Source organism: Podarcis melisellensis (genome assembly GCF_964234715.1).
Source record: "Podarcis melisellensis genome assembly, chromosome: 12".
Taxonomy (NCBI): domain Eukaryota; kingdom Metazoa; phylum Chordata; class Lepidosauria; order Squamata; family Lacertidae; genus Podarcis; species Podarcis melisellensis.
In genome coordinates, this window is record NC_138544.1 from 37,743,286 (window position 1) to 37,758,377 (window position 15,092).

The 15,092-nt window shown below is 41.4% G+C and overlaps 1 protein-coding gene across 2 annotated transcripts in view; it reads left to right on the plus strand.

The window, feature by feature from the left end:
• PLXDC2 (plexin domain containing 2) overlaps positions 1-15,092 on the plus strand; it is a 232,027-nt gene that overhangs the window by 201,415 nt on the left and 15,520 nt on the right. For both annotated transcript variants that reach the window (XR_014161732.1, XM_081882493.1), the window contains exons 10-12: positions 11,629-11,689; positions 13,439-13,592; positions 14,590-14,628. Coding sequence is in view for 1 of the 2 variants with exons in the window: in XM_081882493.1 (XP_081738619.1) it covers positions 11,629-11,689; positions 13,439-13,592; positions 14,590-14,628 (254 nt within the window). In the remaining variant the exon portion in view is untranslated. The remainder of the gene's footprint in view (positions 1-11,628; positions 11,690-13,438; positions 13,593-14,589; positions 14,629-15,092) is intronic.

Consider the following 15,092-nt stretch of genomic DNA (forward strand, 5'->3'; position numbering starts at 1 on the left):
TGAGTTGTTTCATTCAGTTTTCCCCTTTGAGATCAGTTAATTAATTTGTCAATTAGTTTTGGCAACAATATTTGACATATATTATACATATTATACCTAAATAAAACATCTTCATAGAAGAAGATTATGACCCAGAGCTAAACAGACCTGCATGTAACAAAAGCAGCAGTATTGTATTAGGCTTCCCCCATCACTTTTGAAATCTAACTTACCCCATGTGTTATAGTGGGTGCTCCTGGTCCCCCCCCCCATTTTTGCAGCATTCTCACAACTTCATTGACATTAAAATGCCAGGGAATATTCCAATGTAATCCCTATTCATGCTTCATGAAGAAAATCCACTAAATCAAACAAAAGCACAGTTGCCAATGAGCTGTTTTTGGATATCCCAATGGCCTGTTACCAAATTTAGCCCTTGCCTGGAAGCACTCGGTGCATATTTCCCCATAAACCAAACCATTTGCATTGTGTGTAACAATAGCTTCCTTACAAGCCTAATCCTTGTTACCAGAATCTGAGTGCGCATGATTTGGGTTGGTCAGCAAAGGAAGTTCAAAACGTGCTAAGATTTTGTAAGATGTAGCCATCTTTGTTAATGTTGTAACTTCCAGTCCATATGCACTCAGGCACACAGTTCTGTCCTTTCCAGCACAGTTCCCAATATAGCTTCTCCCTCCAGTGCCCAAGACTGCAGATGTCTGAAATAATCTGTGAGCATTTGGGGAAGGTTTCCCTAGGGAAGGTCAACAGCTTGGATCCTGAGTTCCCATGAGCTCTCAGGATGCTTCCTCTAGAGGAGAGGTGAGGAACCTTTTTGGCCCAGCAGGCCAGATCCTTATCTCCCCACCTGGTTATCTCTGGAGCTGTTGATCACTTGTAGAGCGAATGGCTGGAGGCCCTCACAAGTAGGCGCCTAAAATTCTAGATCCCAACCTCTAGCCCCCATGCTTTTCCTACTGCCAAGTTGACTGATAAAGGGAAGAACTGGCAGAGATGTTAGGGTGTATGTGTCTCTGTGTTTCATGGTGGTGGTGGTGGGTGGGGGAGATGTTTTGCTGTTTAAAAACAGCTAAAACCCCAGAAAATTATCTCCTGTGTTTTTAGAGCATGCTGCGTGTTGTAAATGATTGCCTTTGGCAAAGTATGTCATTGTCCCGTTGCTTCCAATAAAGAAAAGTGTGCCAGGGTGGGGGTGGCCTACTCACAAATCCCTATGGGTAAGAACGGAAATGCCTCTAAATTGATTACTGCTGTTTCATTGCATTTGTCCATTTCCTCATTCACAGTATTACTGCTTTTATGAACTGTAATTTCCATCAAATAACATGGTCTTGGAGTTTTAGCTCCTGTTGTGGAAAAATGGTACCTTTTGCATCAAAATAGAACATTTATTTGAAAATCAAAGAGCCCTTTCCAATATCACAAATTAGTGTTTAGCATCAAACCAGCATGGGGTGGGGGGAGTTTGGCAGCAATTTGTGATGGTACATTGTATTAGAATAAAATAAAAACCAGCATACCTGCTCATCCGAGTTTAGACCAGGGCCTGAGTTCATTCTGGGAAGATCAGGAGTCTAAGAGAGGTGTAACAGTTGGGTATTGCAGTTAAGCAGCATGAGATGAGATTGTAATAAGGCAACAATGTGGTTGCCAGTGTGGTGTAGTGGTTAAGAGCGGTAGTCTCGTAACCTGGGGAACCGGGTTCGCGTCTCCGCTCCTCCACATGCAGCTGCTGGGTGACCTTGGGCTAGTCACACTTCTTTGAAGTCTCTCAGCCCCACTCACCTCACAGAGTGTTTGTTGTGGGGGAGGAAGGGAAAGGAGAATGTTAGCCGCTTTGTGACTCCTTAAAGGGAGTGAAAGGCGGGATATCAGATCCAAACTCTTCTTCTTCTTCTTCAACAAACACAGCTAGAAATGTGACCACAAGCAGTGTGTGGTAATGCTCCAGTCCCGTAATCTGCACTGGCATGACACCTCCACACATGCATTTCTTTGCGCATCTAGACTAGCTCTAAGAGTTTAGCTACATGGTTCACAAAGTAGAGTGGAGCAACCACCTTACCCTGCCATCTCTGATAATTGGATTTTAATTTTTTAAAAAAAGATTACAAGGAAGTAGTATTTTTCTTTCTCCCAAGATGCCAGAGGAGGCAGTTATCAGAGCAGGTATTCTAGCAACTCAGGTTAGAGTAGGGTTCAGGTTAACGTCAACAGCAATGCATATACTTACCTGCTATCATATAACAGGTTAAATGAGAACAGATGGACATTAGCAGATTACCAAAGAAATGCTACTTGGAACAGCCAAAATGCAGTGACAGAAATAGCCAATGATCTTCATGGAACCATAAACTACAGCTTTTGGAACTGGATCTGCACCTTTTTAAAAAAAAGGTGTATCTAATACGTGTGCAGCAAACCATTAAAAAATAAATTAAGTGATTATTATATTGAACAGGACGTAGAACCCATCCAGACATTGGACTTGTTTTCAACATCTTAAAGAGAGACACATTTTGAAAAGTCGTTTCCTTGACTTTACCTTCCATGACTTACTGCAAAGAGCCTTTATGGCTTGAAAATCCATAAATTATGAAAAATCTAAAATTTTAGTCTACGAAAGAAGATTCTCCCAGTCTAAATGGGTGCTGGGTGGCCATAACCTTGAACAGGTAAAATACTTCAGTTACCTAGGGCTCACATTCCATCATACAGGATCTTGGAAGCACCATTGGCAAACCTCCCTTCAAAAGGCGGGGATTACAAAGCTAGCCATGTATAGATTCTTCTTCACAAAGGGCGGCAAATATGTTCCAGCAGCCTTAAGGGTTTTCAACGCAAAGCCCATTTCCCAACTCCTGTATGCAGCAAATGTCTGGCATAATGGGGACCTGCCAAAGCTAGATGGCTTTCAGGCAAAATTTATACAATCTCTGCTGCAGGTACCTAACTGCGTCCCCAACTCCGTACTTCTGTTGGAAGCTGGTGAATGCCCAGTTTCAGCTAGAGCGTGGTGGGCTGCCCTAAAACATTGGCTCAGGATTTCAGTGTTTAATCTAGGGAAGGGTCTGTACCAAGATTTGACCAATGAGGAATTTGTCAGCAAATGGCAGAAAACCATGGCTAAAAAAGCCACCTCTATTGGTCTGTCTCCCCCCCCCCCAACTGTATTACCTGGGTTATGAAGGCGCCCAAAAGGTTTTAAAGCAAAGATTATGGGACAATGCACACAGTGACTTGCGATCTCGATCACACGCAGTCTGTAGTCCGCTGGCAGCAGGAGTTCAATATGGGTATGTCTTTGAGTTAACATCTTACATCAAAAACCTGACAGTACCTAACTATCGAAGGCTTTTCACCAAAGCCAGACTAAATGTCTTCCCCTCTGCAGTGCTGGATGGTAGGTTGAGAGGAGTTCCCTACCAGGACAGACTTTGCTCATGTGCTCAAGACATCGATTCCATAAACCATATTTTGCATTGTGCGAAGTATGAGCAGGCCAGGGCTGAACTGATACTACCCTTGCTGGTGCCTTTCCCGAGAAAATTAGAGGCTCACTATGTCAGGTTCCTACTGGAAGACCGGACAAAAGCTAGAACGTTGGCAGTGGTGAAGTTTTTATCAATGGTTGCAAGAACAAATGAGCCCTATATTCTAAACAAAATGCTTGATTAACCTGGAGGTAGGCTGTATGAACTCTGTATTGATTTGTAATGTTTTGTTGGGTCTCTGGACCGTAATAAAGATTGCTGCTGCTTGAAAATGTCATCCTGTGCCATTTACTTACCAATAGAACAAAGATGTTTCCAGGTCTGCCATTGTTTCTGTTTGCAATCAATTTATGTTGTGTGGTTTCCTCTATACCTTCTTCCTCACCCACCCCTAAATTGCACCTCTCTTTGGACTGCAAACTGTGGAAGATTTAGGCATTATCTTTTCCATTGTCCCATATATATGACCTGCTCTTTTCCTATGAATATTTTCTTCAAGTTCCTTACAGCTAAGGAAAGGGCAAAAGAATAAAAATTAAAACTCCCATTTGACCTTTTTTTAAAAAAAAAAAATCAGGAACAGAAGCCCATAACATATGACGAAAATAAAATTCCCACTGTGCAATAAGGACAAACACTTAACATGTGAAGTATCCAGTTTTGCTGTAGTGGCACAAAACCTGAAATGTGCTTTTGCAGAGGAAAATGAGCCTCTTATCCTTAGTTGTATAAAAGCTTTTATTGACTGGATGTCTGCGTGTTTTGTCATGATAATTGTAATGACCTTTAGTAAACTGATTGCCTGATTTTCTAACACAAAAATGTGAAAGCTGTGGCCCTCCAGACATTATTGGACTCCATCACCCCAGCCAGCATCATTAATGGTCAGGAACAGCCAATGGGCAGGGAGGTGGAGTCCAGCAACATCTGGATGGCCAGAGGTTCCTTATCCCTGTTACAGTGGTACCTTGGGTTAAGTACTTAATTCGTTCTGGAGGTCAGTTCTTAACCTGAAACTGCTCTTAACCTGAAGCACCACTTTAGCTAATGGGGCCTCCCGCTGCCGCCGCATCGCCGGAGCACGATTTCTGTTCTCATCCTGAAGCAAAGTTCTTAACCCAAGGTACTATTTCTGAGTTAGCGGAGTCTGTAACCTGAAGCATATGTAACCCGAGATACCACTGTATAAAACTGCACACAGGCTCTTATCATGAAAAAACAATTGCCTTATATTACTATATGTGAGGATCTGAAGTTGCTAATGGTTCTCTGCCACTTCTATTTTCCCATTTTGGTCTTCATTGTTGCTGTCTACATACAATTTGGAAGGGTTTTGCTTTGACTCTAGATGTCTCATCAAACACTTGTCGTTGATGTGATTCGTTGCCCTAATTTGCTGCCCTAATTTTCTTAGGTTTAGCCAAGCATGTATCCAGAAGTACTAACTGATATACCATTGCTGAGCATCCATAACAGCAAAAGCGTTTATGGGCAGGCTTGATTAAAGGGCAAGCAACGTGTCCCCTGCTTGCTCATACTAATGAAATAATTAGTTCTCTTGAAAATAAAGGTAATTGCCCAAGAAAGAAATTAAGTTTAAGTTTATAAACAGACACTAAGCTAACGTGGACTTGAATGTAAATGGCAGTAGCACAGGTGATGCTTTCTAAAGTTATTATATTGAGGTTTACTGGGGCATAAAACTGTAGGGTCATAGGTAGATACTTAGGTAGATACTTACCTAATACAAAATCACCTATTATTTGAAAATGCAGGATTGATATTATGACAATTGTATAGGACAGTGGAGCTAATCTGGATCTGGATGACAGAGATCCATCAGGCATATTTCGTAGGAGCACAATAAACCTTCCTGTGATATGGAAGCTTTTCTGATTGTTTGAGAGAGCTTTCCCTGCCTTCTTTAGAGTGGGTGTGTATGGCTACACATACAGATATGCTGTGTATGGAACTGTTGATACGAGAGAGTGCAAGCTTTCAGTTTACCCTGAACAATATAGTAGGCTCACATGATTGGCATCAGCTGTATTTATGGATTGCTTGCATTTAGATGATACCAAATACCTTTAGCTCAGGTCTTCTTCCTTAATTTTAAATTCATTTATTTTCACTGACTGTTCCCATAGGTACCACAATTTGAAACTGTGATATCAAAAAGTTCCTCTTCCCCCACAAAAAAAAGTCATTAAAAAGGGGGGAGAGTGACCACACTTATAGGTTTTCTGCTGTGGTTCCGAAAGATTATTGTGGCCCCCACCACAGCAAAATTTCCCCCTTTTTAAATGGCCACACACAATTTTATACATCAGACACACCAACTTTGACATGCAGCCCCTCAACTGCTGATCATGGACCTATGCAGTCCTTGGCTTGAACAGGGTTAGCCAACCCTGGTTTAGGTCTCATAAGGTCCTTATGGCCCAATGCAAAGTTGTAGCAAACACTTTGAAAGCAGGAAATTTTCCAGCTATCTTCTATATATTTAAATATTTGGAGGTACATGTTTACATACATTCATAAACCTTTCTGTCTATGACTGAATATATTTATGTGTCTCCATGTGGAAGTGCTTCCCAAGTTGGATGCAGCCTGGAGACCAGTATAAACACTGTGTGGGAAACTAGCCATGCACGGCCTCACTGATTGTAATAGCACACGACTTCCTCTGAGGGAGACTGGTCCGGTTGCATCTGGTCATTCCCATGGTGCTTCTGCGCTTTTGTTTTGCAGAGTTTCTCCCACGCTGATTTGTACTTGGACAGAGATAGCTAAAGGCACATGTGCTCTATATTCCTGTGACTGCGATTTGTCTTAACTGTTTTTAATATTGAATTTTAAATTGTTGCAACCCGTCCGGGGACATGCTGCTGAAGGGCGGGTAATAAATTTAACAACAACTGCTACGGATCTGTCATGCAAGGTGGATAGGTGCACTAAGCAGGCAACTTGCCAATGAAATATGCAAACATGCTCCCTCCTACATATTTTTAAACGAAATGGGGAAACATTTACATGCAGGCTAATGGTGGACAGATCAGTCTGTATTTTATCATAATACGTGCATTTCTAAACACGTTTTATCATAAAATACACATCCGTTTACACATTCACCTTTAAGCAGAGAACAGTATCACAAAATTCAGAGAAGTGCATCATCCGAAGGATAATCTTCTTCCAAACCATTTGGAACAAGGTGAGAATTAGGTTGCTTCACTTAATAACACAGAGCAAACGAAATTCTCCTCCAGTGCTAAAATGGGTGCATTTTAGATTCCAGTAACAACACAAACTACGAAAGGTTACATGAAAAGCCACCCTAGATCTTTTTTGTTGCTGACTCCTCCAATGCACGCATTATATAATAGCAGTAATTAAACCATTTGCTTCCCACCTCTAGGTGTAATGAGTGCTAATGGGTATTCCTAATGAGAAAACTGATGAGCCCCTACTCTTCTATAATTCATCAGTAATCAGCATTTGACTGTTTTTGCTGTGTGTTCACTTTAATTTGACTTTGCATTCATCTAAAGACAAATGTAACCCAGAGGGGAAGGAAGAAACTCCACTATGCCTTAAACTTAGAGCCCACACCATCCAAGCTCAATGAACAAACACCATCTGTCATAGAACCTTCAAGGCTTTCCTTAGCTTGTTTCTTGTCTGTGTTGATTAAATCAGTCTAAGAGTTTTACTGCGTTCATCTGCCTATGTCAATCGGCCTTTCCGATTTGTCTAGGCTTTCCACATCTGGAATAGGAGGGCAGCCATTCAATATGGATATGCTAATGCTCTTGCCAGCGGCAAGTATGGGCTTTTTTTTATTCTGGTGAGCATATTTATGGTGCCTGTCCCAGCCCCAAGTAAGTGGTGAGTGGGAGGATCTTCCCTGGTCTCGTGATCTCTGAGAACTTCCAAAGCTCAGAGCTTGTTGCGATGGCTATATGTGTCCTCCAAGACCAGGGGCACCATGCTTCTGAATACCAGCCACTAGAGAACAGCAGCAAGAGAAGGCTCTTGTACTCATGTCCTTCCCATAGATATCTGGGAAACAAGATGCTAGCCTAGACAGACCTTTGGCCTTATCTAGAAGAATTCGTCTGTTCCAACCCTAAATCTGGTGGCAACTACAAACGTAGCCAGCCCATCAATATAGTGTGTATTCTTATGAATGAGGATTAGATGGATTTATATCCTGAAAGTTGGGATATAAATGATTGATGGTCAGAGTCAGGCTTGAGGTCGTCATAGAATGTGAACACTCACTAATAATATCCTTTAAACAAAATTAGCAACAGACAATTTTTTCTGGATCCACTTAGTTCCCATGAAAATTAATAGATGTTGAGTTAAATCCTGATGAATTGGTTCCATTGATTTCAGATTTGCAAGGCTTGTTGAGGGCAGTAACTCATATTCACATTGAATTAGACACTGCTGTTGGTAAATGACCTGGAAGCAATATGCAGATGACACCAAGCTCTTGTTTCTCCAGGTAAAGGTGTGCAAGTGCTGGATTGGTGTCTGGAGGCAGTAATGGGCTGGATCAGGGTAAATAAACAGAAACTGAATTCCAGCAAGATAGAGGCTCAGATGGTAGACAGATCCCTGTCGAGGATTTGGAGCTATGGTCTGTGCTAGATGGGTTTGCCCTCACCTGAAGGAACAGATTTGTCGCTTGGTGATACTCCTGATTCTGCACTATATACTCAGGTGACCTCAGTAGCAAGGAATGTGCCAGCTACAGCCATTACTGGAATGGAATAGTTTAGCAACAAGTACCATGCCCTGGTAACCTCATGTTCAGATTATTATAATGTGCTGTACATGAGGAAATCTGTAAAGACTGTCTGGAAGCTACACCTAGCGTGGAGCACAGCCACCAGGGGTGTGAGTGGTTGTTTTATTTGGGACCATATAAGACCAATATTGCACACTGTTCACTGCCTATATGCTACCAGGCACAATTCAAAATTTTCTTGTCCAGTTAAAAAGCCCTGAATTATTTGGGTTCCATGTACTTGAAGGAGAACCTCTCCCATTATCTGCTGACCTGTGCCTTAAGATCTTCTGAGGAGACCTTCCTTGCAATCCCACTGCCAAGGATACCATATAGGGAGGTGGTGTGGAGAAGGGCCTTCTCAGTTGTAGAGCCCTTTCAGCACAACTCTGTCCCCCTAGAGGTAAGGTTGACTCACTCATTACTGAATTTTAGGTGGGGTGTGAAGACACACCTTTTTAAGCTGGCCTACAGGACAGAGTGATGCTGTCTACTTTTTAGTGTCTTCACGTTTACAATGCTGAACACTAGCATTTTTAGAAATTATATTTTATTTGATACCCGTTACTCTCCTTCTGATAAATTATTCGTTTGATTTTGCTAGTATCATCGTTTCAGCTCATTTACCTGGGATTACCTTGAAATCAATGGGACCAGCTTCTGAGCAGACATGCATACCATTGAGAACAGTTCCCAGACTTTAAAAATACCTCTTCTCTTCCTGTGGAACAAGATTCATTGTGGACTCAGCTGAGCATTTGATTAGAACAATGTTCAAAAAATACGTCCCTCCTCAATACACTTAATTCTTCACCCACTTTTCCAACCACAAAAATATGTACAGGCCTCAGCATACCCAGAAGTCTGTTCACATATTGTTGCAAACTAACAAATTCTGAGACAGTACATGCCACCTACCAGCCTTTAGTCTCTCTCCTGGTCTAAAGTCAACAGTTCTGCTTAGAATCTCTTCATTTCTCTGTTGCTGACAGACCATGGCTATTATAAAGAGATGCCCCTGGGGGTCCAAGCCGTGGGTCTCCTGCCCCACTACTGACCCCTTTGTAAGTTGTTTCTGGCTGTGTTGTCTAAATGAGGGTTGCCACATGTTTCCTGGCAGCGCCCCTTTGCCCTTGACAGCTCTTTGGTGGGCAGGAAACATTCTCAAATGAAACATGCTGAATCCATCCCATTATGCAGAAATTTCTAAAGATGCTGGTAGTTTTTGACCTCTCTCTTTTCACCATTATAAAAGGAGAAGATTTTTATTTAGAAAAACAACTTTCAGGTAGCATAGTAAATAAACACTCGGCCTTATTTTTCTGTGCCAAAAATAGGGACAAATGACCCCCTAGGAGACCTCAAGATGTTTACTGCTTCTTTCTGTCTCTTACATTCACTACCCTGGAATAAATCTGCTCTGTTCCCTGTGGTTTCCTATCAAGAGCCACTAGCCAAATCAAACCATCACCATTATGTCTGTAAACATCTCTTAACGTCCCACTGCAACTCCTAACATCACATTTCTGTGTTCCATGTAAACAAGAGAAGCAGAGAATCCTCAGGTTTCCCCCCCCCCTTCAAATAAGGCCCTTGTTCCCCTGTCCTCAAATGTGGTCTGTTAATTGCTTCTCCAGGAGCAGACTTGGGTCATCCTTTGAGAATGAAGTTGTTATAAAACGGCTGTGTTGACAGATGGTACAAATGGCATAACTAATCAAATCTACCATGGTGTTTTCATGGCAATGGGGAATTATCGCTGTGCCAGTAAATGAAAGGCTTATTAAATGTTGTGTTCTAAGCAGGAAATACATTGTAATGATAGCTTACAGAGTCGTAATTTGGGGATGCAACAATGATTATATGCTCTGTGACGGATGAGTCTCTGACATATGCCTTGGAAACATTTTGCAGATAGCTTCACTTGGAGCCAAAACTATCACTTCTGATAATGCAGCTTTTCAGTAAGGCTTTTTAGGTTCACCAGTGCCTCAGCAGAAAGTGTCAAATAAGCAGTGCCCTTAGGTCTTTCAAGTTCCTTAGGGCAGAGTAATCCAGATAACTTGCTTGTTCCACATCTTTTGGTCAGGAATTATTTCAGTTCCTCTCATGCAGTGTAGGCAGGCAGTTAATAGACAGAGATTTCCTGCTTCAGTAGTGCAGAAAGCTGCCTTGATTTGTGCAATGGGACTTAACTTCCTGGTAAGTGTGGATAAGATTGCATGCTAAACCGTGGTCTAACATCGTGTGTACACATCTCTGCGCACCGCCTCTCCCTTCCTCTCTCCTGCCCCTAGTGCAGGACTTCTGCCTAGTTTAGTTTCATATTCATCAAAGACTCAGCTGAGTGTTAAGGTGTGAGCCAGTTTTTGTGGCTTATTACAAGCCATGGTTGATGAAACAAAATAAATGAATGTGTTTTGCTTTTGTTATTTTTTTAAAAATTGCAAGCGTTGAATAATTTCTGTCAATATAGCACTGGGTTGATTTCTATAGTTGAGCAACATCTCATATGTAAGTTGAGCTTGATTACTCCACACCTTCTTGCTTAATAATTTACATAGTTGCAGCACTTTTTTCCTATTCAAGACCTCAAGCCACCTTAAAACAATTAATGACAATTCTTCCGCTGTTGGATGCTCCCTGGGAATAATTAAAGCATAATTCTACCAGCTGCTTTGAAAATGCACTCCTTGTATATCATACACTATAATTTGGTGTCAACCTCATTAATTTTCAGTTAATTAGGGTAAAAGTTTATGGGCATCCCACGTCTTTGCAATAAAAAAATGAAAAGTTCAAGGAAAGAATTTCTTCAAAAGTTGCTTTTGAGACTGTTTTGGATGGGTTCTTGCCTAAAACCTGGCATGCACTGATCAGACATTTATGGATTCCTTGATATCCCTGATCGCCTAGTATGATGAAACAGAGCCGCATTGCTTGGTACAGTGTGTTCTTTGTAGTATGGCTTTATACAAAATGAAGGGAAAATGCTGGACAGAATAAATTAAATTGGCTTAAATCCACGGGCTTGAGATCAAACCTTAATCTCCTGCTGCATAGTAAAATGAAACAATTAACTATCCATAGCAGAAAGACACTGACATGTCAAATTGTCTAATCGTGAAAATTAGTTCCTTATAGGGAGAATTAATCATTTTGACTTGGAATATCATCCTAAATGAAGTGAATACTCTGTTGATCATAAAGGTTTAACAGTACAGGACTTACTTTCCCCCTCCCCCTCCCTCTTCCTCTCCCCCCTTCCCTCTTTATCCAACCAATCTATTTTTCATTTGCATCTGGATCGCTTTAATCCCTTACCATCATTTAAAGATGTTCCAGTGGATTTGATCGTCATCGGCAAGACTGGGTAGATGGCGGATGCCCTGAAGAGGTAATGTTTTGACGTCCCATATTTAATAAATATTTTTGGTGAACAGCTGGGGCAATAAACAAACAAACAAACAAACAAACCTGAGATTATGGTCCTGATCCAGAGATACAACTTTCCCCTGCTAACCAATGTTGAAAGGAGAATTTGGGGGATCAGCTTCCCCTGGAGATAATCAAGGTTGAAAGCTGAACATCTGCTCCATCACTATTGCCATGAGCACCTGATGCTGGTTACAAGTGTGCCTCTCCCTCACATTCCCTAACAGCATCTTTTGGGCATGGATGCTGAATCCCAGAGTATTGTCCATGCATAACGACCTTGTCATTTTGGAACGCATGCTAGAATAGCTGTTAATGACATTTAAATATGATAAGTAGGTGTTGTTGTTTTTTAAGATTTAGCAATGTTTCCTTTTACTAGTTATTCATGGTATGGGAAAATATGAGATGTGCTATAAATGCTGGACGGTAACAAAATGAGTGGCTTAGTACCAAAGTCCTAGCCTGCCAACTGTTTTGTAGATACTGATGGTCTTGTATGTCAGGTCACGCTGGAGACTAGCCCTGGATTATGTTTGGAAGGCCTAGGTCTCAACTTTAGAGTGTTATGGAAAAATCTAGGTGCGAGGCTGGTCAGTCACCCAGCTCGTCGAGCAGAGCCCGCGGGTCCCTGCGGAATAAAGGAAGGAGTCCAGCCACCAACCGGAGCAAATAGCTGTAGACCAAAGTTTATTGCGCAACAGGTTCAAAGAGGAATTTTGAACCCCAAGGATGGGGTGACAAGGACTCTTAAAAGTTTCTATCTTATCCCAGCATACAGTTCATTAAGCATCATCACTACATCATTGCTACATTAGAAAGGGGGAGGGTTATACATGATTAACATAGGAGGAATGTGTTGGGGCAACAGGTGGATACAGGATATGTATTGGGAAGTACATTCTAAGCACCTACCACAAAGGGACAATAGAGCTTTGGTTTGCATAGTCTGCCACCTGGGCAAGTCTGGAGGAGTGCCTTTGCCCAGCGATTGACACCTATGAGTACCTTCCTGTGAGTACGTGACCTCCCGCTTGAGGGATCATGGCAGGGACCGAGTGGTTTCCAAGTCCTTGGCCAATGAAGCAAATTGGCAGAGGAATGAAGGAAACTAGCAAAGGAGTTGATTTTATATGATTTTTAAAGCTAGGTAACTTCCCTGAGCTGTCAAGTCAAAAGGATACATTGATGCTGAATATTTGTAACATTTAACAACTTTAAAGATGTGCCCCCCCCGGTAATTAACGTAACAAGAGCATGTGAAGTAATGATGACAAATAGGGGTAGCCAGCATGGGACCCTACTATCAGCCCCAGCCAACAGTGTTCAGGGATGAAGGGAATTGTGTAGTGCAACAGCCACTAATGTATGTGGCCCTTCCATGACAAATCAGCATTCCCAGCATAGCAGAGAATCTGAGCATGCCCAGAGATCCTTCCCTCCTCCAACTTGGTCACTGCAATTCATCCTCAACCATCTTACAGATTTCCGCACTGCCTCTCTCCCTTTTTTTTTTTTTTTTAATCAAGGCAGAGAGTATTCTGTCTTGATTTTTATTTTATTTTTAAGTCTTGATTTAAGGTTTCCATTTTCACTCACTCCGGTCTGACATTTTGTGCTTGCTTTAGATGTCTGTAGATCAGAGACAAATGGCCTTCATTGAGAACCAATTTTCTCCTTTCTTGTTTGTGCCCCCCCCCCCGCTCTGTAGTCTAAAGATAAGATTTGTGAGAAGAATGTAGACCCGACGCAAATGCCTCCGCATACCACTACTGCTATCCAACAGACAACAATGAGATTCAGAGTTTTAACCACTACCAAAGGAGCCACGACATCCCATCTGCCAACTAGCCTACCCACAGAAGGTAACTTAAACTGGAAGGGGTTATCTGTTGTGCTAAGCTTCCTAGGGCGAAAACCTCACATGACATCAGCACATTAGGGGAAAGCAATCCTCAAGTAGTGATTCTGATCCAAAGATACTACAAACCAAGGGAGGGCCAGTGGCTGAATGCAGACCTCCTGGCCTCTCTCTCTGATCCATGGAATGCTTCATGAGCCACACCCTGCACCCGCCATGAGGGGTTCTGTCCTCAAACTCTGATCAACCCTCATGCTTGCCTGAACGGAGGCTAGACAGAGTTGTGTGAGTGTGGAAGAAAAGCACCCTACTGTACAAAGGTAACATTAACATTCTGGCATCACGCAGGGCATGTTATTTTAGGGGGTCAGTGTGAAAGTTAACCTTTGCACATTTCTTCAGCGAGAGATCTTAAAAATACCGTTTTTTGCTGTGAGGAATTCAAAGCTGCTATTATTTTTTGTGATTGGACAACATTTAGCTTTGTAAATATATTTTGATGAAGAAGCACATAAACTACTTTTGGAAAAACAAAAGAATTTTACTTTTACCTTCTGAAAATGACAGGTAATGTTAAAATAACAACAACTGCAAGCACTTGGCAATTTTTTTTAATGATTTCCATGCAATTCTGCACACAGGTCACTTACCAGGCAAAACTAAATTACATTAATTTAATCAAAATAACTTTTGAATTCCTAAGTCGTGTTACAAGTTCTTAGCACCCCTCATTTGGGGAATTTGAAACTGGACAGCACAACACCAGCTCCTCTTGATGTCAAGAATCTTTAGTTGCTTCAAAAAACTGGAGAATGCTAAATTACTGTATATTTGTAGTACAGAAATGCTCTTAAATTACTGATGTGCACAGCCTACTGTGAATGTGGGACCAAATAGAATACCAAAGTTAAACTGGAAATAATAAGACTCACAAGTAAAGCATTATATCAGATTTTTATGCAAAGTTCTGTGTTCTAATAGCTTTGATTTTCTTTTTCTAGATGATACCAAGATAGCGTTACACCTAAAAGATAATGGAGGTAAGAGCAGCTAATCTTTGTGTTCAAATAATGTCAGCTACATTCCATGGAACCACATTAATCTGTCTCAGAGAAACCTTGTCCTGAACCCACAGGAGAAGTCACTTGCCTTCTTCTTCTTCTTCTTCTTCTTCTTCTTCTTATTATTATTATTATTATTATTATTATATTTTATTTTTTGGTACCACAATACTATGGAAGACATTCCAGGAGAGTACACAGTACGTTATTATGTTATTGACATTATTAAATGCATAATTCATTTCCCCAAATTAGTCAAACATACTTGACACTGGTTTATTGATTTATGGAGTATATGCCCTGCTTTGCCTAACTAGGAAAACAAAGGTAGATGTAGGAAAATACATTCTAATAGAGAAAAGAATGGACTAATTTTGTCAGTCATGCCTCCCTGACTTAGTTTTGGTTGAGGCCAGGGAAGGGGACTACCATTAATCCCAGGC